A 26658-nucleotide genomic window follows, 5' to 3' on the forward strand; every position below is an offset into this window, starting at 1 on the left:
TTTTACATTGATGAACGCTTTTTGGAGCTAAATAAAGTTATTTGGTGGGATATTGGTTAAACCTTGGATTACCGCCAGAACTGGGGTGAGTATATTGGTTAATTTGAATGATTAAAGAATGTGTCTGTTGTATTTCAAATAAAGTGCTTACTCTGTGTCTGTGTGTTTATTTAACGCTTTACTTTAATTAGTTTTGGTCATGAAAAGGTCTGATTGACACCTTGTCATCACCAAACAAAAGAGCTGGGTGTCAGCTAGTCCCATTCACCCAATCTTCATTAGCATTTCTATTCGTGTAATTTATGCGGCTGCTGTGAGCTGCTATTTTTAGCCTGGGAAGGTGCCATTTGCAAACATGGTCCCTGTCCATAATTAACAGTGTTATGCACACGCCCGGGCTAAGCGGCGTGTGCGTGTGATTGGTAGTGATTCCACTGGACCGTGCCGGAGAGTGAATGCCTGGAGGGGCGTGACTAAGTATTCACCCGATCCGACCAGGGTCGCACGACGGCATACGACGCCAGTGCACCAAGGAGGAACCGAGCAGAGGGACCAGGTGCTACTCCAGGACAGACCCCGGACACGGCTGTTGACCCACACAGGGGAATACAGGAACAGGCTGGTAGGCTGGCACACAGACTGGTGGGTATAGGCAGGCACAACTGGTATGCAGGCAGGCGGGTATGCAGGCAGGGGGGTAAAGGCAAGCACAGCTAGAGTGCAGACAGGGAGGCACTAGCAGGTAGGAACACAGGCGGGATAGGACCCAGTACACACCGGGACTCAGGAACAATACAGGCAGAGGGTTACAGGCAAGCACAGCTAGAGTGCAGACAGGGAGGCACTAGCAGGTAGGAACACAGGCGGGATAGGGCCCAGTACACACTGGGACTCAGGAACATTACAGGCAGAGGGGTACAGGCAGGGCAGGACAGGACTGCCGGAGCAGCGGGCAGAAGCAGGGCAGGACAGGACTGCCGGAGCAGAACGGACAGGACTCTGTACACACGGAACAGACAGGAAGGGAAAGGCAGAGCCAGATACCCACAGGGTACTTGCAGTGAAGTAGCGAGGGGACCACAAACTCACAAACGGGAGTACAGAGACAACAAGCAGGAGTTAGGTACGAGTTCAGACTCTGCAGAAAAAGGAAGGGAACGGACATAGAGGAAAAACAGGTAAAGGATAGGAGAGATTTCAGACTGGAACTGAGTGTACGGAGGGGACCGACACTGCAGCGGGATACAGGAGCGGGTCTGGGAATACTGCCCCCAGAGAGGCGGGACGAACAGGCAAGGAGCGTGTTCAGACAGGACAGACAAAATACAGGAGCGGGTCTAGGTAATCAGCCCCTAGAAGGCGGGAGGAACAGGCTAGGAGCGTGTTCAGACAGGACAGACAAGATACACAGAAAGGACTCAGTTCAGACACGGGAACTAATACCGCAAAGCAGGAGACATACAGGACTCAGTTCAGACACGGGAACTAATACCGCAAAGCAGGAGACATACAGGACTCAGTTCAGACACGGGAACTAATACCGCAAAGCAGGAGACATACAGGACACAGTTCAGACACGGGAGCTGATACCGCAAAGCAGGAGACATACAGGACTAAGTTCAGACAGGCCTGGAAATACAGCCTCCAGGAAAGGCAGACAAGGAAACAAAGACGGGACCTGGCACCTTCAGAGTGCAAGCACACACTGAAGGAAAACACTATGCTCAGGCAGGGATAGAAGGGAGCTGCTGAGCTATATACCAAGTGTCAGACAGCAATAGGCTGAGGACGCACAAGGGGCATGACCCACAGCAGGTACAAAGAGCAGGAAGTGATCGGGCGCCGCCCTTAAGCAGCAGAGACAGACACAAACAGACAGCATGGAGGGAAGCCAGAGAGACATTCTGGACAGGAGATCAAGTGCGCTCTCTTGCACAGTGGGAGATGGACCACCATGCAAGGACGCCGCCAGGTATGTTACAGTACCTCCCCCCTTACGCCCCCTCTTCTTCAGGCCTGCCAGAATCTTCCGCAGGGAATTCGAGGACCAGTCGTTCACTGGGTTGGAGGGGGACAGAGACTTGAGGGTAATCTCTGCTTCGAGGTACATCTTGTCAAGCTCACAGGAAAAAATAGACGGGTTATCAGGTACATAATGAGGAAAAGTCACTGTCTCTTTGTTATCTGGTGGTATCCCGGAGGATTCAGGAAACAACTGGAGGTCCTCCGCCGGGTCAGAAGAGTGCAGAGGCTCAGAGAAAACAACTGCTTCAGAGTACACTAGGTCGGACTCACTGGAGGAAGCAGGCGAGGTATCGGGTACCGAGTATAGGAAAGTCTCTGTCCATTCACCACCAGGTGGCACCCCGAAGGGTTCTGAACACAACTGGAGGTCCTCCGCCTGGTCGGAGGGGTGTAGAGACTCGGGAGTAACCTCTGCTTCGGAGTACACTAGGTCGGACTCACTGGACGAAGCGAGCGAGGTATCAGGTACAGGATATAGGAAAGTCTCTGTCCATTCACCACCAGGTGGCACCCCGAAGGATTCTGAACACAACTGGAGGTCCTCCGCCTGGTCGGAGGGGTGTAGAGACTCAGGAGTAACCTCTGCTTCGGAGTACACTAGGTTGGACTCACTGGACGAAGCGAGCGAGGTATCAGGTACAGAGTATAGGAGAGTCTCTGTCCTTTCGCTACCAGGTAGCACCCCGAAGGGTTCAGGAGACAACTGGAGATCCTCCGCCTGGTCGGAGGGGTGTAGAGACTCGGAGGTAACTACCACTTTGGGGTACCCATTGTCAGGCTCACAGGACGAAGCGGACAAGGTATTGAGTACCGGGTGTAGAGAAGTCTCTCTCCATTTGTCATCGAGTGGTATCCCGGAGGATTCAGGAGGCAACAGGGGATCCTCCGCCAGGTAGTAGAGGTGCACAGACTCAGAGGTAACCACAGCTTTGGAGCATCCTTGGACATGCACACCGGTTAAAGAGAGAAGCATCTGATGCCGGGTGCAGGAAGTTCTCCTGTGTGGAGTCTGGATGGGCAGAAGTCTCTTCGGGCAGGAGAACTGGTGCACTACCCACGCACATTACCCATTGGGGTTTCTCCGGGATACAGGGAGATGAAGCTTCAGTAGGGACTTCAAGGTTGGGGTCAGGAGGTCTCAGGGAGGACAGACCCTGGCGTGACGGCTTGCCTCTACGTCTAGCACGTCTGGACTGCCTCTTGAGGTTGAGAGAAGTATTCCGGAAAGCGTAGTCACCCTGTGAGGATTCTGGGTGGGCAGTAGTCTCATTGGGCTGGAGGACTATTGCGCTACCCACACACATTACCCATTGGGGCTGCTCCGGGATATTGGGAGGTGAAGCTTCAGCAGGAGCCTCCGGGTTAGGATCATCGAAGACCATTAGAAAGGCCACCAGGAAGGCCATTAGGTCCCGGAGGATCGGATCCTGTGTTTCATATAGGAGGTTGATCCATTCCAAGGCATCACCCGCCAGGTAAGACATAATAAAGGCCACTTTAGCCCAATCGGAAGGAAAATAGAGAGGGTAGGCCTTAAAGTGTAGCATGCATTGCTCCACAAATGCACGACACTGTCTTGGATCCCCATAGTAACGTGGCGGATCCGCAGGAACGAGAGCTGATAGATCCATCTGGACGGTGCGTAATTTCGCCTGGAACTCAGCTAAGAGAAAAAAAAATTTATTTATTTATTTTAATGCATATATTCGCTGGAAAAACTTCTCAAAGAGCGAAGGCCGTGGGGCTCAACGGGAACCATGGCCTGAGCATGCTGTTATGCACACGCCCGGGCTAAGCGGCGTGTGCGTGTGATTGGTAGTGATTCCACTGGACCGTGCCGGAGAGTGAATGCCTGGAGGGGCGTGACTAAGTATTCACCCGATCCGACCAGGGTCGCACGACGGCATACGACGCCAGTGCACCAAGGAGGAACCGAGCAGAGGGACCAGGTGCTACTCCAGGACAGACCCCGGACACGGCTGTTGACCCACACAGGGGAATACAGGAACAGGCTGGTAGGCTGGCACACAGACTGGTGGGTATAGGCAGGCACAACTGGTATGCAGGCAGGCGGGTATGCAGGCAGGGGGGTAAAGGCAAGCACAGCTAGAGTGCAGACAGGGAGGCACTAGCAGGTAGGAACACAGGCGGGATAGGACCCAGTACACACCGGGACTCAGGAACAATACAGGCAGAGGGTTACAGGCAAGCACAGCTAGAGTGCAGACAGGGAGGCACTAGCAGGTAGGAACACAGGCGGGATAGGGCCCAGTACACACTGGGACTCAGGAACATTACAGGCAGAGGGGTACAGGCAGGGCAGGACAGGACTGCCGGAGCAGCGGGCAGAAGCAGGGCAGAACAGGACTGCCGGAGCAGAACGGACAGGACTCTGTACACACGGAACAGACAGGAAGGGAAAGGCAGAGCCAGATACCCACAGGGTACTTGCAGTGAAGTAGCGAGGGGACCACAAACTCACAAACGGGAGTACAGAGACAACAAGCAGGAGTTAGGTACGAGTTCAGACTCTGCAGAAAAAGGAAGGGAACGGACATAGAGGAAAAACAGGTAAAGGATAGGAGAGAGTTCAGACTGGAACTGAGTGTACGGAGGGGACCGACACTGCAGCGGGATACAGGAGCGGGTCTGGGAATACTGCCCCCAGAGAGGCGGGACGAACAGGCAAGGAGCGTGTTCAGACAGGACAGACAAAATACAGGAGCGGGTCTAGGTAATCGGCCCCTAGAAGGCGGGAGGAACAGGCTAGGAGCGTGTTCAGACAGGACAGACAAGATACACAGAAAGGACTCAGTTCAGACACGGGAACTAATACCGCAAAGCAGGAGACATACAGGACTCAGTTCAGACACGGGAACTAATACCGCAAAGCAGGAGACATACAGGACTCAGTTCAGACACGGGAACTAATACCGCAAAGCAGGAGACATACAGGACACAGTTCAGACACGGGAGCTGATACCGCAAAGCAGGAGACATACAGGACTAAGTTCAGACAGGCCTGGAAATACAGCCTCCAGGAAAGGCAGACAAGGAAACAAAGACGGGACCTGGCACCTTCAGAGTGCAAGCACACACTGAAGGAAAACACTATGCTCAGGCAGGGATAGAAGGGAGCTGCTGAGCTATATACCAAGTGTCAGACAGCAATAGGCTGAGGACGCACAAGGGGCGTGACCCACAGCAGGTACAAAGAGCAGGAAGTGATCGGGCGCCGCCCTTAAGCAGCAGAGACAGACACAAACAGACAGCATGGAGGGAAGCCAGAGAGACATTCTGGACAGGAGATCAAGTGCGCTCTCTTGCACAGTGGGAGATGGACCACCATGCAAGGACGCCGCCAGGTATGTTACAAACAGCTCACAGCTGTTTCGTTAGCAGCTACGTCCCCCCGATCAGCACTCAGCAGCGCTTTGGACGCAGCGCTTTTTTGTTGCGTCCAAAACGCAGTGTTCTAATGCCGCACTTTTGTTGACGGTACATGTGAATCCACTGAATATAATGACACTTCAATGGGTCAAAATCTGAGTGTCGTCTACAGAAATTGACATGCTGCGGGTGAGTTTGGGTATGTGGCCACGATCAGGAGCCGCTGCAGGTTTGACGCAGCGTGTTTATACAGCGTCAACCCGCAGCGTCCAGATGTTACTGCATAGTGGATGGGATCTCTAGAAATCCCATGTCCACTATGCGTGCATCAGAAGCTGCGAATCAACTGTGGACACCGACATGCAGCGCGTCTTTCAGGACGGCAGCATGTCAAATTTTCTTGTGGAGGCGATAGTCTCCGCAACAGAAATTTGACCACTAGAATGTATAGAATGTGGTAAATCCGCAAGATTCAGTGAAGACATGTGGATTTACCTGCGTTCAATAGAATGAAACGTTTTGGATGCAGCAAAAAATATGCGTCCAAATCGCTGCTACGTCCGGATCGTGGGCACAGAGCCTAAAATTAAAAAAAAAAAAAAAAAAAAAAAAAAGGTGTGGGCTCCCGCGTCATTTTTAGAACCCGCAGAGGGAAAGCCGACCGCTGGGGACTGATATTAGTAGCCGGAGAAGGGGCCATTAGCCAACAATGTTCCCTGGCTATTAATATCAGCCCACAGCTGTTTGCTTAGCCTTTACTAGCTAGATTACAGGACGACCCCAGAAAAAAAATTGACGTGGGGGCCCCCCTATAAAATGTAACCAGCAAAGGCTAAACTAGACAGCTGAGGGCTGATATTAATACCCAGGGAAGGGGCCATGAATACTAGCCCCCTCAGAGGCTAATAATAACACCCCTCAGCAGTACCAGAAATGGCGCATCCATAAGATGCGCCAAATCTGGTGCTTACTAGTGATGATCGAGCATGCTCGTTGCTCGAGATTTACGAGCATGCTCGGGCGAGCACCTATTATCAGCGTGCTCGGGGGTTAAGTTTTCGTCGCTTCGTGAACATGATTTGCGACTGTTTGACAGCTTTAATACATGTGAGGAATGCTGAAAAAGCAAGCATTCTTCACATGTATTAAAGCTGTCAAACAGTCGCAAATCATGTTCACGGAGCGACGAAAACATAACCCCCGAGCACGCTGACGATAATAAGTGCTCGCCCAAGCATGCTCGTAAATCTCGAGTAAGAAGCATGCTCGATCATCACTAGTGCTTACCCTCCGCTCTTCCCACTGCCCTGTAGCGGTGACGAGTGGGGTAATGGGGTTGGGGTTCATGTCAGCCTTGTATTGGCGGCTGACGTGAAGCCCAGCTTAGTAATGGAGGGCGTCTATAAGACGCCCCCATTACTAACCGCAAAGTAAAATGGTCGTCGCTTTTTCAATAAAAGACAAGGCCAGAATAAAGTATTTTAATGAAATAAAACACACACAGTTCTAAAATTTTTTTTTTTTTTTTTTTTTTAATTACCCTCCGTCCACGAAGGGTAATAACAAAACAACCATATCCCTCATCTGACTGCCGTCAACGACGCAGTCCATGATTACGCCAATGAGTGTCCCACGGCGATCTGGGTCACTTCTACAGCAGTGACAACAGAAATCACTAATGTCACTGCTGTAGAAGACAGCATTGTACACTTACAAGGAGTGTAAAATCACCCCCTGTCAGTGTACATTGCTGTGAAGGAGTGAGGTCTTGCGAATGTTCCCAGGGTCAGGTCACGTGACCATCAGCTGATCGGTGACGTCACTGCAGGTCCTAGCAGCACGGTACACTGCGGGAGTGGGCGCGATCCCGCAGTGTATCGCCAGCCGCCAGAAGGAGAGGATCGCCGCTGGGGACCAGGAGTAGGGGAGTATAAAAGTTTGTTCTTTTTTTTACGGCGGGCACGCGGGATGGGCAGAGAAGACTACTGCTCCTCTGAGCCACGCCGCTCTCACTGTTATCAGCGGGAGCGGTGGTCGGATGAGAGGAGTTGTGGTCCTCCTCTCCTGACCCGGGTACCACCCGCACCATGTTTCCGCCACGAATTCGCGACCATTGGCTGCAATTGAAACGCATCAAATAAGCAGGTATAGATATTATACCTGCGGGTTTGCTGTGGTTCAATGCAAGTCAATGGGCGCGAATTTGCGGTGGGATCGCACAAGAAATGGCCATGCTGCGGTTTTTACCGCAATGGTAATTAGGAGTGGAAATTTGCATTGATACAGCTGGCAGACCTATTACAAGCATTTTTTGCAGCATTTCGGCAGCGGGAAAACCGCCGCGAAAACGCATCAAAAACGCATAGTGTGAACTTAACCTAAAGAGTATTTTTCATGCCCTATAACTCCACATGGAAATAGTAATAAATGTAAGGTTTTAAAGGGAGTCTGGCATCATTTTTTATAATGGCAAACAGGACAGGAGACTAGACGGTCTAAACATAAACATATAACATACCTTCTAGAATAGAGCAAAAATTATTCAAAGACCATGGTCCACCTGCCAAGTCAGTAGTCCTGGACCCAAGCAACTACCTATCTGTGGGGTCCTGAGAACCATTTTGCTTAACTCTAATACCTTCCTATACTATTTTTGTCTCAGTGAAAAAGTTCTATTCTAGCGGCAGCCACTTCCACAAGTTCTCTGGAGGTGGTCCATACTGCTGATGTGCTCTTTGGTCTCTCCATTGAGGACTTCACTGCCCATCCATCTATTCTTGAGTGAAGACTTGAGGGTTCGACCAGAATTCCATGTGCAGCAGGAAGCCCCGCTGCCGTGACCTGGAGATAGCTGGACAGTCCATGGTGTATATTATCTCCAGGTCCAAGCAGATGCTCAACATTTTAAGAAATCTCATGTGCATGGTGGGAAAAAATAAAAAGTCAGCAACGTAAATAGACCGATGCTGTGGATCTGTCCATTGTCCAAGTCCATCAGCCATGAGCACGTTTGTATAAAGTCATATAAAAGTTTCCCAACTCAATGGGTTCTAGAGTGACGTCCCCAGAACATCTCCTCTCCTCTGATAATAATTGGACTAATGATCTATTTTTGTAAAACCAGGTTGGCATGACTTTGTGTAACCCACCTCCCTGCAGACCGAAATGATGGATCCCATTCATAGTGAGGAAAGGAATAATAGGTCAGACATTACAAGTAAGGTGTAGACAGGTTTTACAAGAAATGCAAAGCATCAACAGCAAATCAGGTCAGACATAATAAAACATAGGAAATGACTGGATAGACTTCCTTGGTGCTTAAAAGGGATTGGACATAAGACTTACTTGAAGATATATATTTGTTACTTACTTGCGTTTGTAGTTGGCAAGATCTGCATCTACAATATCAGCCAAAGGCAGATTAAATACGCTGAATGAGGCATGTACTAATACCCTGGAAAGAAAAAACATAAGACAAGTTACAAATAAATATAGACCTATAGTTTGTCAGTAATTATACAGTAATCTCTAATGCTAGGTGAATCATAATAAAATGACCATGTCATAAAATACAGGTGATTGGTTATTTGTCTATTAGAGTACATGGAAGTAAATACTATGGTAACAGACTACAATCAAACCCAGCGTAGTCAGATCCTGCAGTCATAGGCTACGCCCGACCACTGATCCTAAAGACAAGCTGTCAGCTTCACTTTACAGTGTTATCCAAAGGCCGTGCTCTGTAGGACAGGCTGCCACAATTCCAATGATGCCGCTTTGGTCTGGGTCTGTTGTGCCATTGTTGAGAAATCTTGTTTTGCTTTTGTTTTTTAGCTTTATGCAAATTAGATTGAAATTGCACAGTGTGCGTATTGCGTATTGGTGCACTTGCAGTCCATGTGTCACGGGTGCATCAAGTGTGACAGACAGTCGCTCTGGATCCGGCTGTAGAAGGTCAATGCGCTTGGCATTGCAGACGCCTTCCTGATCCTCTCATGTCTGTAGTGTAGGAGTATCTTTCTCCCTTTAGGACCCAGCAGCGACCTCCACCTTCTGCTAATTGACACAACCTTGCTTGGTAGTTAAAAACTGTGTCTCCAGAGAGTTGCCTGTGATCGTTCAATGTTCCTCAATCCATGGCTGGAGGACTAGTAGTCGGATAGTGTCTTCTTGGACTTCCTCTAGAGGACATTTGACGTTATCTCTCTGGTGTCTGCTCAAGCTAAGTGTATCCCCTTTGCTTGTTTACCCTATTGTCTTTAGTTACAGTGGGGCTGACTAGTGTTCACCCCGTCCCCTCTCTATCTGGGGCCTAGATCTCCGGATATTCAGGGATTAGGTTTCCTGCTTGGCGATGGGTGCGAACCTATTTAGGGACGATAGGGGAGTCAGGGTGATATGAGATCGGCCTAGGGGTCTCCACTCCCACTTTGCCTAGTTGTGGGGCTCCCTGCCCCCTCTTCCCATCGTTGTACACTTGTTCCTTCCCTCACCTTGCGTGACACCATGCCTCTTCTTCAGTGTTTCCCACCCTCCGCTGCTTTATTGACAGTGGAGACAGACGCATCAATGAGTGCGGTCACCTCTGCCCCATGCTAAAAATCTCACACATACGCCACTCTTCTTCTGGCTGAAGCAGTGCATGAAGAGCGACACGTGTCTGAGACTGGGGATGGGGCAAAAGTGACCTCAGAAGAGTCTCTGTCTCCACTGTCAATCAAGCAGCACAGGACAGAAAAAAAATGGAAGAGGAGCTACGGACTGCAAGTGCACCAGTATAGCCCTCAGAGTGCACTTGCAAACTAATCGGCATACAGCTAAAAAGCATTTTTTTTTTTTTAAATGGATCCGGACCATTGAGGCATCATTGGAATTGTGACTGACCGATACAGCTGTACGTCTGGTTGACACCATAAAATGAGGCTGACAGAGGAGGTGGCCACTTTATATATAATGATAAAACACATTTATAATTATGTACAAAAGGTACAAAGTACTACAGAGCACAAGGAGTAGAGTTATGAACCACTCTTCTCACCCAAGTGCCACAGAAGTATGAACCAGGAAGCTCAGCATGAGCAGTGTTAGCTCATATTTGCTTATTTTTCAAAAATATTTTTTCCACCAGGTTTTTGCTACTCCATCTGAGAGCAGCATGATGTAGGGGCAGAGACCCTGATTCCAGCTATGTATTACTTACTGGGTTTGATAAAATCCATTTTTTATCTGCTGCAGATTTACCAGTTCTCTGAATGCTGAGCCCTGTATAACCCCACCCACATTACTGATTGGAAGCTTGCTGTGTGCACTGTGCATAGGCAGAAAGCTGCCAATCAGTGGTGTGGGAGGGGTTATACAGAGCTCATGATTATGGAGGACTAGATGGCAGCAGGTTTATTAGTCCCGTAGTGATAATTTCCCACAGATAAAACAGATTTTTTATCAACACAGCAAGCAGCCCAGTAAGTGACACATCACTGGAATCAGGGTCTCTGCGCCTACATTATGCTGTTCTCAGATTGGATAGCAAAAAGCTGGTGACAGATTCCCTTTAAAGGCAGAAGAACACAAGATAAAGCCATATATGAGATCTGTTACATGCTTTGAGGAGATAAAACCTGAAGACTGGAGGATAGGACAGAAAATCAGTTTCCAATTTGCCAGAGAATCTCAGGAACATAAAAATCTAAGGCTGTGCCTTTGTTTTCTGGCCCAGATTTGCTGTCAGAACTTTGAGCTTGGTTCTACTTAATGCTGATCTGTCACCATATTCAGCGATATAAAGATCTGCCAAAACTGATGAGGCGGGTGTACTTACTGTGAAACTCCCTATCAGAATGGCTTTGTAATTCTTTTTTGAAAATATCCCTACCGAATATTAAACTGCTTTTTTTTTTCCATTTGAGGATTATACAGGCTTTCTGATGTGGACAATACCAGCTTTATCAGCTCGAGGAGATCTATTTATTCTTACTTTATACAATTTATTAAATCAAATGACAGATCGGATTTAGTGATCAGAGATGGAAATTATGCGTTGTTCACATGTTGCATTTTTGCTGCGTTTTTTTTTTTCTGCAGCAAAACTTGATCTCTTGCCAGGAGGTTTGTTCAGGATTTTTCTTGCTTTTTTGCTTGGTTTTTGGTGCTTTTTTTTTCACTGTGCTTTCGTCTCTTTATGCATGTACATGAAGTTCACGTTTTGGAATGGAATATGTGCCGAAATTCACCATCTGAATGGATCCTTACATTAGATTTTTATACATGATTTTTTGCAATTTTTTTAACTTCTAAAAACTGCAAACTTTTAAAGACATTTTTAAAAGTATTTTTCTATGTTTTTGTTATGCTTCCAGAACCCCCGGCAGCATAAATCAGACAGGCTCTGTTATTGCATATGTTGCACTATGAAACACTGTGGCCAGGGGGCTGACTTGACGAGGATGACTAGTCACAGAGATATGTCCCCCAACCAGGTCTACGTGATTGACAGGTTTTTTCCCTGTTTGTGGATAGGGACGTTTCAAGCAAAACCCACATCTGCAATAACTCAGCCAGTCTCCGATTCATCCCGTCTATGGTTTGGGCAGCACGAATCATCTGCTGGAATATCAGATTCTCTAGACCATCAGATGAGCCAGAAAAGCAAGTCAGGGAAAATCACAGGGCGGATACATGATTGACAAGATAATAGCAATATGCCGTCTCTAAAACAGTATAAGTACTGTACAGATGTTTAAGGAGGACCTTTCACGACAATTTTCATTGTGAACTAATTTTGGCTCTCTGTTGCGGAAATACTAGCAAAGTATTTGACACCTAAAAAGTTTATTTTTGCTAAAAGGGGTATTCCTATCGCCAAGATCCTATCTCAATATGTAGTAGGAGTAATAATAGTAATATTAGCAAATACCTCCAATTAGCTAATCAGGAGAACTATACTACATTTCTATTACCCCATGTGCAGGGCATTGCAGAAGCTTAGGTATCCATGGTTATGACCACTAACCGCTAACTGTCACTGTCATAACCATGGATACCCAAGCTACTGCAATGCCCTGCAAATGGGGTAAGCGACATAGATAATCAGGAGAACTACAATAAAATTTCTAATTTGCTAATATTATTATTACACCTATTACATATTGGGATAGGATCTTGGAGATGGGAATAGCCCTTTAAGTCCAAGAGGATGCGTGTACGTCTCCCCATAATAGAGCACAACAGGCTTCTCATTGTGTGAGATGTAATGACAGATGGCCCTAATTGCCTGCTTTCCAGGTCTAACCTCCTGCATGATTAGAAAGTGCTGGGAGTAGAGCACAGACCACTCACACCTTTCAGATAAGGTCCCCGTGAAGGGAGGGGGATCAGCACAGTCAAGTTTAGCTCTGTCACATTACAAACCCTTCCATCAGCTCTCCTCCTCTCATAGCACTGTCACCTCTGCTGTACTGCCCGTCCACCCACATTGCCTATCAGGAGGAGAGTCACACAACATGTAATGGATCTGCAGTGAGATCAGAGCAGGTTATCATTACATCTCACACAGAAGAAGTCTGTTCTGAGCTGTAGTGGGGACGTGTTCTTTTTCTCCTCTGTGCTGCTGCCGGCTTATGATTGGTCAATGTCATACAGTGGGAAGAAGTACACGCCCCCAGTGAAATCTCTCTGATAATGCCCACTTGGACTTAACGAAAATAAACTCATTAGGTGCTGAATAATTAGATTGTTAATATCTCAACACAGAGAGGAGACATAAAAAACACATTTTATTTCGCTCTACAGCCACTATTACATTATAACATTTGGTGAAAAGTCCTCTTTAACACTGCATATGTGCAAACAGCCATACCAGAAATGGACACCTCAATGAACGTAATTTTCAGAAACCATATTCTACATTTGCCGATATTGTCCATGCTTTAAAGACTATGAACACCTTTGACATGGAAAAGGTTATTTGAACATGTGAGGGATTATCTTTAGGTAATAAAATTGCAATCTTCATTAATTTTCAGACTTTTGATACGCAGTTTGCAGCCTGATCCAGGTATCAGATTTTTTTTCCCTCATGGGAGTGTCTCTCTCAGTAATATAGGTTGGATGTAAGCTCCCTCCAGGGTGCTGCTTTCTTCATTAGCTCATTTATCAGCACAGCTTCTATCCTGCACTGACTTCCTCTTCATGAGCTTTCCTCCTTATGTTATGCCAGGGTCCTACAAATTATCAGATGTATATCCTTGGCACTTTTAGCCCCAAAATGCCTGATATTTGGGCCCGGAGCCATCAAGACTGGCGTTTTGCATGCCAGTCTTAATAAAACGCTACAATTTTGCACAAAGCTGATTGTATATTTTAGATTGTTGCCATATAGAAGCCGGCCATTATGAACAGTCTCTGATGCGGTGCCATCTGCTGACAAAGTGTAGGGGTCTTTACATATAATGAAAAGTCCGTCAGGGACCATGTCAATTTAATAAGATTGGAGACAAAATACAATGGAGGAAAAACAGAAGGAATTAATAGACCGTGTTATACCGGACATTGACAGAAAGCAGGAGCGGGAGAGGTTTACTTACATGTTGGTGACGAGGAATGTCGCAAGTATATAGTAATGCTGCTGTCCTATTAACACCATCAAGATCGCTGAAATGGCTTCTACATAGAAGGCATACAAGATGACCTTATAATATCCGATACGTGATAACAACGAGTGACTGATTAGCACGACAAACTGGAAATATAAATGAAAAGTTCAGAATATGTAACTAATAATGACATGTTAAACCAGGCTACCATAAGAAGGATTAAATATTATTTAATATAACTGTGGGTCTGTCTCGCATACCATTTATATGGAAAAAAAATAATCATAATATATATATAAAAAATTTCTTTAGTCGTTACATTTAGTTAATAAAATTGCAATAAGTATCAGTCTACAGTCTTTATTCCTTCGTATCATTTTCAGACCGACCCCCTGATATACAGTTTGCAACCTGATCCAAGTTTCACATTTTTCTCAATTGGGAGTGGCTCTTCCAGTAATACATGCTGGATTTGAAGTCTGTGATTATCCAAGGCACTGTCTTTTCTAGCTCATAAATCAGCATAGCTATACTGTACTTGTTTCATTTTCATGTGCTTTCCTCATGATTTGTAATCTGTTTTCTCTCCCTTTCCTGAGACTGTATATACTTTCTCCCCTCTTCACATTATGGGGATGTGTATACAACTACCTCCCTGCTACGGAGTATAAGTCAGATCTTTTCTAACCCATACGTCCATCCTATCCTGTAGCATGGACTTCGTGCCAACTCCGGCGTTTTCTAGCCAATATGACCATAGCTTTTCATATTTCTTATATGTTCCCCTCTTTTGATAGTTTGTTCACAGATTAACACTAAGTTTGAGGAAGAAAACTGTGCGCTTTCGAAACGCGTCAGCAGTTTTTACAATAAATATATTTATTCTAATACCCTGCAGTCCACTAGAGATACATTGATACAACGAGGCGCCCATATTCCTCATTTTTTCGTGTGCCTGGAATTGGTAGTTTGGACTGGTGATTTTATTTGTTCTGCCGGACCGATAGGAGAGAAGCAGTCTTGAACATCGAGAAGCAATCCCACGCCATATAACTTCCCGATATCAGGTGAGCACTTCTACACTCTTCTTACAATCTACCTTATAGGAGAGCCGCTATTCTTTATTCCTTTTACAGCAGACCCATTTTTGGCAAAGGTTTACAGTTGAGTTTTTTTAATTCTATGACGGACATTAAACCACATCAACGAGAAGTAGAAGGTTTCAAAACTTACTGGAGGAAAAATGAAGCCAGCTCCATACATGAGACTTCTGACGGCAGAGGGGAGCGCATCTTTAGGAATGAGGTTATCAGCGAAAATGATCATGAAGTTGCTGCAAAAAGTTGCGTGAAAAACTTGGAAAAAGTTCATAAACACAAACAACAGAAAGTTCTTTTGGGTAAGGATCTGTTTGGTCAGGGTCAGAACAGCGGCCCAGGAGAGGGAGGAGTTGGACTTGGCGCTGCTCTCCACCAATTTTTCCCGCTGTTCGAACTGACTTACGCCAAACACCCCGGTGTAACACATGCATGCCGTGGCCAGGACGGCCACAAAGACTGTGAATGTCTGAAAGCTGGGGAAGTTCTCCATGTTATCAGATGCAAGTCCGCAGAAGAGAATGCTTGACGATCCCAGAAGTGAAGCTACTTGGTTGTATTTAACGAGCTGAAGACGACTTTCGTGCTTGGATGAAATCTCGGCAAACAGGGCGCATTGGGCAAGCAAGACAAAGGTAAGCATGGCATCGAAAACACAGAGGGCCACCATGAGATGGAGACCACTGAGCCATTCACCTTCTGTGTAATCTTTCCAGGGGAACCAAGGAACCAGAAAAGCCAGGGCATAAAATGTAGCACCGTATAATATGGAATGGCGTCGTATAGAGCAGAAGCCAGTTTTGGAATTATCTTGGATATAACCAAACAACGGGTCGTTTATGGCGTTCCAGATCATAAAAATTACCTGCAAAAGTCAAAACAGCATGTGAGTACTTTAAAGTACATCTACACCCCTGTGTACTGGCAGATTAGTAGTATTATGGAAGATTTTTCCCACTAAATACATTATTGATCCACAGGCTGGAGGTCCGACTGCTGGTTCCTTATCAATCACAAAGAAGGGGGTCCCAACATCCCATGTTTAAATGCAGTGGTAGCAGCAATACTCTACCACCGCCACCTTCACACATGAAGTATGGGACCCTGTTTGGTTGGGGTCCTTGTGGACATTCATCAGCTAATATGTAAAAACTGTAAAATTAGCAATACAAATGAATGGAGCGGCAATGCACAGGCTGGTGGTCTCCAGATGGGTGGTGGGATTCGCATCTGTCAGACCTTTTTTGAAGAAATATAGAAATAAAAAAATAAAAAACACAGGTGAGGGGGATATATACTGTATATAATTATTTTTATATTATAAGGCAATGGAAAGATTGGTGGGGTATATGTATACCCAACTAATCTTTCCATTGCCTTATGGTAAAAAAAAATATAATATTATAAATTATAATATATAAGATAACTGATATTAAAAAAACAATTCTATAGGTGTTTGGTATATTTATAATTACATTGCGTATATTTATATATTTTTCTGTATTTTCATGACTCTGAAAATTGTACATTGACACTGAAGGCATCAAAACTATGAATTACCACATGTGGAATTATATACTTAACAAAAAAGTGTGAAACAACTGAAAATATGTCTTATATTCTAGGTTCTTCAAAGTAGCCACCTTTTGCTTTGATGACTGCTTTGCACACTCTTGGCGAGCTTCAAGAGGTAGTCACCGGAAATGGTTTTCCAACAATCTTGAAGGAGTTCCCAGAGATGCTTAGCACTTGTTGGCCCTTTTGCCTTCACTCTGCGGTCCAGCTCACCCCAAACCATCTCGTTTGGGTTCAGGTCTGGTGACTGTGGAGGCCAGGTCATCTGGCGTAGCACCCCATCACTCTCCTTCTTGGTCAAATAGCCCTTACACAGCCTGGAGGTGTGTTTGGGGGTCAATGTCCTGTTGAAAAATAAATTATGGTCCAACTAAACACAAACCGGATGGAATAGCATGCCGCTGCAAGATGCTGTGGTAGCCATGCTGGTTCAGTATGCCTTCAATTTTGAATAAATCCCCAACAGTGTCACCAGCAAAGCACTCCCACACCATCACACCTCCTCATCCATGCTTCATGGTGGGAACCAGGCATGTAGAGTCCATCCGTTCACCTTTTCTGCGTCGCACAAAGACACGGTGGTTGGAACCAAAGATCTCAAATTTGGACTCATCAGACCAAAACACATATTTCCACTGGTCTAATGTCCATTCCTTGTGTTCTTTAGCCCAAACAAGTCTCTTCTGCTTGTTGCTTGTCCTTAGCAGTGGTTTCCTAGCAGCTATTTTACCATGGAGGCCTGCTGCACAAAGTCTCCTCTTAACAGTTGTTGTAGAGATGTGTCTGCTGCTAGAACTCTGTGTGGCATTGACTTGGTCTCTAAACGGAGCTGCTGTTAACCTGCGATTTCTGAGGCTGGTGACTCGGATAAACTTATCCTCAGAAGCAGAGGTGACTCTTGGTCTTCCTTTCCTATGGCGGTCCTCATGTGAGCCAGTTTCTTTGTAGCGCTTGATGGTTTTTGCAACTGCACTTGGGGACACATTCAAAGTTTGCCCAATTTTTGGGACTGACTGACCTTAATTTCTTAAAGTAATGATGGCCACTCGTTTTTCTTTACTTAGCTGCTTTTTTCTTGCCATAATACAAATTCTAACAGTCTATTCAGTAGGACTATCAGCTGGGTATCCACCAGACTTCTGCACAACACAACTGATGGTCCCAACCCCATTTATAAGGCAAGAAATCCCACTTCTTAAACCTGACAGGGCACACCTGTGAAGTGAAACCATTTCCGGTGACTACCTCTTGAAGCTCATCAAGAGAATGCCAAGAGTGTGCAAAGCAGTCATCAAAGCAAAAGGTGGCTACTTTGAAGAACCTAGAATATAAGACATATTTTCAGTTGTTTCACACTTTTTTGCTAAGTATATAATTCCACATGTGTTAATTCATAGTTTTGATGCCTTCAGTGTGAATGTACAATTTTCAAAGTCATGAAAATACAGAAAAATATTTAAATGAGAAAGTGTGTCCAAACTTTTAAAATATATATATATATATATATATATATATATATATATATATATATATATATATATATTTTTTTTTATCTATCTGTACCAATCTTTCCATTGCCTTATAATGGTGACAACAAAGCAAATGTAAACTGCTTATTTAACAAAGAAGAGAAACCATTGAGTTGATCTAATTTCCGAAACGAGTCTGATCCTGAATCTGCATGTTACCTGCGCTTGGTGAAAGGCTCCTTCTGATATTTTGTAGCGGTTCAGAAACAGCTTCACGTAATAGAAGTGGAATATGCTGTTCATCATTCCAGCCCCTAATGTGGTCATAGAATAGGCCAGGGCCGGCCCGTGGATTCCTAAGGAGAACTTCATGTTTACAGTTCACCTAAGGAAACATAAACAGCGACAGAACTACATAAAAAGGCAACATGGCTGCTGAACCACAGTCTTGTAAATGTTTTAGCTCAACTCTACTTTCTATACATCAGCACATCACCTTGCTCGCTTTCTGAGGATCAGATGAGCACAACCAAACACTCCACCTCTTCTTTTCACCGATTGTGGGAGTTTCAGGACCAGGATCTGCACCAATTAAAACTTTTATCATGTTCCTGTGACATGTCAAAAACATTCCACAGCTCAGTTCCCTTTTAATCCTACTAAATGTATTTTTGTGGACAAGCACTTGAGTTTATGGAAGGGGGTAACTTGGCATTTTTAGTACCTGATCACTGCATCTATAGTCACTGATGAGCCCTCAAACCCTTATAGATTATACATGCAAAAGGTTTTAGGCATGTGTGGCAAAAAATGCTGCAAAGAAAGCTTTTAAAAATAGAAGCGTAAATAGTTTATTTTTATCAAGCAAATTAATTATTTGTATTTTGAAGACAAAGGGCGGTCACACCAATCAGTTCTTCTAGTTACATTTACACAGTTTTTGAAGGAACTCAGCAGGTAGGTTGTTCCAAACATCTTGGAGAACTGACCACAGATCTTCCGTGGATGACACTTCTGCAAATCCTTCATTTAATCCTTCACAACAGATTTGATGATGTTGAGATCAGGGCTCTGAGGGGGTAGTATCATCAGTTCCACGACTTCTGGTTCTTTTATACATTGAAACTGGCTGTATGTTTGGGGTCATTGTCCTGATGCAGAATAAATCAAATGCTTCCCTAATGGTATTGGATGATGGATAAGTGTCTGTCTATATTTCTCAGCATTAAGGACACCATTAATCCTGACCAAATGCACAACTCCATTTCCTGAAATGCAGCCCCAAAACTTGCAGGACCCTCCACCATGCTTCACTGCTGTCTGCAGACCCTCATTATTGCACTGCTCTCCAGCCCTTTAGCAACCTTCTTTCTTCTAATGAGCATCACCGAGTCTGTCTGGGATTATATAAAGAGACAGACGGATTTGCACAAGCGACATCCACAGAAAATTTGTGGTCAGTTCTCCAAGATGTTTGGAACAACCTCCCTATCGACTTCCTTCGAGTGTGTCGTTTTCTAGAATTGATGCAGCTTTGAAGTCAAAGAGCGGTCACACCAAATATTCATATGATTTAGATTGATCTTTCATTGATTCACTTTGAATTTTGTTAAATTATAAAAAATTAACTATTAAAATATATTTTACAGTAGAAAAAAAATATATACCAGGATCATATGCGGTCACATCACTTGCCACATTGAATTTGATGATTACCTATTTTTTTTTCCCATTTTTAGAACCCCACAATCTGTTCACATTGGTAAGAATATTTCTAACCATTAGTTTCAAAATGAATGGAATTTTAAGAAAATATTTCATCGATGTCTTATAAAGCCTCCACCGATACCTAGAGCAACGCCACTGCGCATTATTTTTATAAACCACTACCACCGCTAACTAAATGGACTCAGCTTCTGGCTTTACAACCCGGGCTGTACAGGAATATCTAACACAAAAATCATGTTTGGGAGCTTTGGAAAAAAGCTAAAGAGACCTCAGTGCCCAATTATTGTCGGCATCCAGTAGTCTGACCCCGATTGTATACCTAACCTATAAGGCAACAATGTCTAAAGCTGGCACTCCATTAAACGCATGACTTATTAAACACAATTACAGCTTTGTGCCAAGAGGTACAAGTTGGTGGCATAAACCTGTAAATACCGGGCACCGGATCTCCTATTATTCTCTCTCCGTGTCCTTGTGATCTATCACTTTCTGCCTGTGTGCTGGATAGATCGAAACTCTAAATACAGATGTACAAAGTAAAAGAGGTATCTTTCAACCATTTATGTAAAATAGCAAAATGTATGTACTCCCTGGACTCTATACACACAAACACCAGAGATTGTAATGAGTAAGATGCAAGTTTTACTATATATAACCACCTCTATATCATTCTGCTCAGCTTCTCCATCTCTAGGTCACGCTCTGCACAGATCAGACTGTATAACCCAACGTGACAGGATCCCTTTAATGTGGCAGTGAAATGGTGATAGTTAAAGGGATACTCTGATTTTATGTAACTGTAGCGTAATCAGAATTTAGTGACTTTGCCACAAACTAATAGGCATTGCACCCTGACAAAATCTGCAATGAGCAGCGGGAGATCCAGCATCAAATAGATCCACCCAGACCCTCCGGGGGGCAATCTCCGGACCAACCCGGACCCTCCGGGGGGCAATCTCCAGACCGACCCGGACCCTCCGGGGGGCAATCTCCAGACCGACCCGGACCCTCCGGGGGGCAATCTCCAGACCGACCCGGACCCTCCGGGGGGCAATCTCCAGACCGACCCGGACCCTCCGGGGGGCAATCTCCGGACCGACCCGGACCCTCCGGGGGGCAATCTCCGGACCGACCCGGACCCTCCGGGGGGCAATCTCCGGACCGACCCGGACCCTCCGGGGGGCAATCTCCGGACCGACCCGGACCCTCCGGGGGGCAATCTCCGGACCGACCCGGACCCTCCGGGGGGCAATCTCCGGACCGACCCGGACCCTCCGGGGGGCAATCTCCGGACCGACCCGGACCCTCCGGGGGGCAATCTCCGGACCGACCCGGACCCTCCGGGGGGCAATCTCCGGACCGACCCGGACCCTCCGGGGGGCAATCTCCGGACCGACCCGGACCCTCCGGGGGGCAATCTCCGGACCGACCCGGACCCTCCGGGGGGCAATCTCCAGACCGACCCGGACCCTCCGGGGGGCAATCTCCAGACCGACCCGGACCCTCCGGGGGGCAATCTCCAGACCGACCCGGACCCTCCGGGGGGCAATCTCCAGACCGACCCGGACCCTCCGGGGGGCAATCTCCAGACCGACCCGGACCCTCCGGGGGGCAATCTCCAGACCGACCCGGACCCTCCGGGGGGCAATCTCCAGACCGACCCGGACCCTCCGGGGGGCAATCTCCAGACCGACCCGGACCCTCCGGGGGGCAATCTCCGGACCGACCCGGACCCTCCGGGGGGCAATCTCCGGACCGACCCGGACCCTCCGGGGGGCAATCTCCGGACCGACCCGGACCCTCCGGGGGGCAATCTCCGGACCGACCCGGACCCTCCGGGGGGCAATCTCCGGACCGACCCGGACCCTCCGGGGGGCAATCTCCGGACCGACCCGGACCCTCCGGGGGGCAATCTCCGGACCGACCCGGACCCTCCGGGGGGCAATCTCCGGACCGACCCGGACCCTCCGGGGGGCAATCTCCGGACCGACCCGGACCCTCCGGGGGGCAATCTCCGGACCGACCCGGACCCTCCGGGGGGCAATCTCCGGACCGACCCGGACCCTCCGGGGGGCAATCTCCGGACCGACCCGGACCCTCCGGGGGGCAATCTCCGGACCGACCCGGACCCTCCGGGGGGCAATCTCCGGACCGACCCGGACCCTCCGGGGGGCAATCTCCGGACCGACCCGGACCCTCCGGGGGGCAATCTCCGGACCGACCCGGACCCTCCGGGGGGCAATCTCCGGACCGACCCGGACCCTCCGGGGGGCAATCTCCGGACCGACCCGGACCCTCCGGGGGGCAATCTCCGGACCGACCCGGACCCTCCGGGGGAATCTCTAGACACTGCACCGACCTGCATGGATTTACAAAAGCTTTTTCATTATTTTATTTTAAAAACGTGTTAGTAGATCTACACCGGGTACAACACAGCATGTGATCTGTGTCACGCTCTCAGCATTTGCAGGATCTGCTTGCAGTCAGTGAATGCAGACAGCATGTGAGTTATCTGGGCCTGGTGAGCACAGGTCCCATTCATTAACAGCAAGCCGAGCTCTTGTTACTGGGGAGGAACTGAATCTGTGGTAGAGCAGCACGAGATACTACACATCTATATCTAGCACCTTCACCAAACGTAAAGCAAGTACCCATAGTGAACACATACTACCAGGCAGAGGACATGGATGGGAAGGACGCGTACACACGGGGCGCTAGGACACGCAGGATCTCCCACCGGCCAGTTGCCCGTCGCAACCCGCACGCCTCAAGACTCTAAGCATATAGCAGCAAAACACGGAAGTGTCAAAGCAGAAATCTGGGCGTGTTCTTGTGCTTAACCAATCACAGAAGGGCAATGTGCCTTTACTAAAAGGTGATTGGTTCAAAGGTTTCCGCTCTCCCTTTATCCCGAGATTTGATTGGTTAGTTTATAAACTGTCCCTCTCAGCTGTAAATTTGACGTCACACCCTCCGATTGCCACGTTGCGACGCTGGTCGGAGGCGTTCGGCTGTTTCCGTCAGAGCTTCGGGGGATGGAGGAGGCGGGAGGGGCAAACTTGAGACAGAGCAGAAGGAGCCGCTGCCCGAGCTGTCAGCATCAGTTACCGCCGCCGCCTGCTGCAGCCGGGAGTGGGAGTGCCGGGAGAGCGGAGCTAAGTCCGACCTGCCATCATGTTAACCGACAGCAATGTGGAGGAGTTTGAGATCAAGGAGGATGAGCCGTGGTACGATCAGCAGGACCTGCAGCAAGGTGAGAGCATTTAAAGGGACCTTGTCCATGTGCAGCTGCGGCTGGGGCGCTGCACCCTTCATGCTGGGATGGCAGCGGTCACAGATCATCATGGGGTGCAGAATGCCAGGAAACGTCTCGTCTGAATACTGGCATACCCATACATAATAAATATATATATATCCCCTTCACATCAGGCAATTGGTCCCATTATTTTGCAAGTGATCACTGATGATCACCTGGAATCCATTGCAGCGACTTGTAAAGATAAATCCTACCAGCCGCCAACAATCCGGTTGCAGGAGTATTTACGCTTCAGGTGCTACTTTTCATTAAAGGATACCCCATGATCAGTGTCGTACATTTTACCTATTAGCGATCACAATGGAGTAGACATTGGAATAAGTTCTACCCCTACGTAGATCTTAGGTTTTGTCTGTTAAATGGCCACAGTGTGAACATGATCTTGTGCTCTGGCTCATTTCTTTGGTTTTGTTCTCCTATAAAGTGTGTGGGTCTTCATTGTTCCTATGTCTGGTGCACTACAATCCTTCCTGTCCGTCATATGTGCTCAGTGATTGCAGCCTGTATTGTGTACATGCCCTGCAGAGTAGCGGATGTGGTGTCCTTGATGCAATCCCAGCCCGTGCACTGTCCCTTTAACAGCCTTGACCTTAAGCGCTGTAGTGCGCGTCACAATAGCAGGATCAGCTCCCACTCATCACACTTATTAGATATTACGGCTAACCCGGTTTATGCTTTTATAGAATTGAAAATGGTTCTTGCTCATAATTTATTCAAACTTTTTTTTATTATTTTTACCATCTAAAATTCTATTCTAAAAACTTTTTAGGAAAGTTTATACTAACTCTTTGACATTCTCTATTCACTTAGACAAAGAGGTAAGACACCTTTTTTTTTGTCTTTAAGACATGTAATGGATGTTATGTTCATACTCATTCTTTTTGGAGAGAATCTGCTCTAAAATCCTCCTTCAAACCATTTTTAGGATGTATTTCATGGAGTTTTTGTAGCAGAAACTCTTCAAATCTCAAACCTTCTATAAAGGAAAAACAACTTTTTCAGGCGAATTCCACTCTGAATCTGCCTGAAAAAAATGGACATGGTGCACAGCAATGTCAAAACAACATTGCTGTGCACATGTTCATTACTTTGTTGCTTCTTTTAACTGCTTGATATGTTCATTCTTGGGCAGGTGCAGACTGCTGTAGATTCTCTTATCCGAGACGCTTAGATGTCATCCAAGTGCAGTCTTAATTTTTTTCCATGCACTCATTGACTTGCATGGCTGAGTGCAATCTGAATAGCGGATCCAACACGTCCGTGCAGCAATTTCCCCCACTCAGAAGCAGCTTTGTGAAAGAAAACTTAGGCATCAGATAGTTTTAGCTTTGAATGCCCAGTGTGCACAGAGCCTAAAAAATACTTGGAAAATGCTTCCTATTCATTACTGTGGGAAATCCACTTTCCTGTTCACATTAAGACTTCTTGAGCATTTTTTTTTCTCCTGAAGAGGCTTAGGAAAATGCCTGGTGGGAAATAAAAAGTCACTTTGAATCAAATCCTGACGGAATTCTCTCCAAAATAGACACAGTCCAATCAGAAGGCTGCAAAAAAAAAGTATTTTAAACTTCATCAGCCAACTTCAGAAAAAGAAAAACTTCTCCCCAAGTATGTCTGTGCATACAAAGGTTTTTTGACGAGTGTTTGTTTGGAGCAGAAACTGAACTCAGGCTATGTGGCCACGATGCAGAAATGCTGCGTATTTTTTCCGCTTCTCTCTGGCAGGAAAAACTCTTGCGGATTGTACATGCGTTTTTCCCGCCAGGTAGAAGCGTTTGTGAAGCGTCTTTGCATGCATTTCTGTATGCGGGTTATCAAGCGCTTTCCAAGCCATTTTAGCATCACTTGGAAAAGTGCTTGACAACTTATTCACACTATATAAATCCATGCAACCGGCATGGATTTATATAGTGTGACCAAGTAATAGTTTAAAAAAGAATAAGAATGGTAAAAAATAAAGATTATACTTACCTTCCGATGTGATCCTGGTGTTTTCTTCGCTGCGTCCGGTGCCTTGGGCAGCTCGCGGTGTTGTGAAGGACCTGCGGTGACCTCATTGAGTCATGTGACCTGTCACATGAATCAATGACGTCATGGCAGGTCCTTCACAACACCGCGACCCATACAGCAGACCAGACGGAGGGGAGAAAACACCGGGAGGACATTGGAAGGTAAGTATAATCTTTATTTTTTATTTTAAATTCCTCTCTCTTTTTTTTTTTTTTTTTTTTTTTTTTTTTTTTTTTTTTTTTTATACAGGTTCTATGGTACCCAGGTCTGGATGAGTCTCCTCTTCTCTAAACCTGGGTACCATCCGCACATTCAACTGTGTGATATCCACACGTGCACATGTAGTCATGCGGATGTCACGCGGTCCAATGCAAGTCAATGGCGGCGATTACGCTGCGTGTCCGCACAACTAATAGACATGCTGCGGATTTCCGCAATGATAATCCACAGCTGAAATGTGCACAGCACATGCGGATTATCATTGGGGACCATGGGGCACGTATTACCAAGCGTTTTTTAAGCGTTTTCGCTGCAGAAATTCCGTGGCAAAAAACGCTTGAAAAACGCATAGTGGACTCGCAGCCTAAAACTCTCTAAATCTCAAAAAGCCTTAAAAACTTTCTGTAAATACTCAGCAAAAATACTCCATGTGCACATAGCTTTGCTGAGTTTTCTTAGCAGAAACTTAGTTGCTATTTTTTCTTTTTTCTCTTGTCAGCATGTTTCATTTCTCAGAGATTTTTTTTAGGGTTTTTTATTGCCATTTTCCTGATGGTTTATCGAGCGATTGCATTTTTTTTTCAGAGGAAACGCTTAAAAAAATGCTATGAAAACATATATATATTTTACGGGCATTTTATTAGCCTTCCTATTGATTTCCATTGTAAATTATGGCGCATCTTCCTAGTAGAAAATGCCTGAAGAATGGACACATTGCTTCTCTTTAAACCTTTGGTGTTTTTGAAAGGCTGAATTTTTAAAAAAAAAAAAAAAAACCTTTCAAAAACCTGTAAATATGAAGAGCAAGTTGTTTTTAATTTGAAAACAAATGGGCTGATTGGTTTGAGGACTTTTTTTTTTTTTCCCTTGCATTTTTAGGAGAGGATTTATTGAAAAGACAAGATTTTTTTTTTTGCTACCTGAAGTCACCACTAGAGGGAGCTCACTGGCTATGGATTAAAAGAATTGTTCATCATAATTTTTGTTTTGCACAGATTGATTAAAAAATAAGAAACTGAGACAAACTCTCCTTCCACCGCCCCGGTGTATACAGTGCAGGCCGCTGTGGAGGTTTGCTCCAGCTCCTGACCTCTGCAGAGGTTTGTGCTGGATCCGTGTAACCGCTGTAATACAAGTATGTTTCCATGTCTTAAATGACTTTTGCAGACAGGTGCAGTGTTTGGCCTGCCTCTGGTGGCCGTACATCCTATGCAGTCAAGTTGTTTGGCCCTGTGCAG

The 26658-nt window shown here is 46.3% G+C and overlaps 2 protein-coding genes across 4 annotated transcripts in view; one reads left to right on the forward strand and one right to left on the reverse strand.

Annotated features, from left to right (window-relative positions):
- Window positions 1-22700, reverse strand: part of LOC141161991 (transmembrane protein 180-like) — a 37394-nt gene extending 14694 nt beyond the window's left edge. Inside the window, exons 1-6 of one of the 3 annotated variants that reach the window (XM_073647588.1) lie at window positions 22544-22700; window positions 18644-18729; window positions 18367-18532; window positions 15240-15968; window positions 13998-14152; window positions 8786-8869 (exon numbers count right to left, since the gene is read on the reverse strand). In XM_073647588.1, coding sequence (XP_073503689.1) covers window positions 8786-8869; window positions 13998-14152; window positions 15240-15968; window positions 18367-18519 — 1121 coding nt within the window. In that variant the 5' untranslated portion in view covers window positions 18520-18532; window positions 18644-18729; window positions 22544-22700. The remainder of the gene's footprint in view (window positions 1-8785; window positions 8870-13997; window positions 14153-15239; window positions 15969-18366; window positions 18533-18643; window positions 18730-22543) is intronic. The other 2 variants (XM_073647589.1, XM_073647587.1) reach the window with 2 other exon arrangements.
- Window positions 22701-22869: 169 nt separating this feature from the next.
- Window positions 22870-26658, forward strand: part of CDR2 (cerebellar degeneration related protein 2) — a 29575-nt gene continuing 25786 nt past the window's right edge. Inside the window, exon 1 of the mRNA XM_073647591.1 lies at window positions 22870-23128. Within this exon, the coding sequence (XP_073503692.1) occupies window positions 23050-23128 (79 nt within the window). The 5' untranslated portion in view covers window positions 22870-23049. The remainder of the gene's footprint in view (window positions 23129-26658) is intronic.

The sequence above is a fragment of the Phyllobates terribilis genome, unplaced genomic scaffold (assembly GCF_046119375.1).
Source record: "Phyllobates terribilis strain yellow unplaced genomic scaffold, ASM4611937v1 Scaffold_9__5_contigs__length_417890890, whole genome shotgun sequence".
In the NCBI taxonomy this organism is placed as follows: domain Eukaryota; kingdom Metazoa; phylum Chordata; class Amphibia; order Anura; family Dendrobatidae; genus Phyllobates; species Phyllobates terribilis.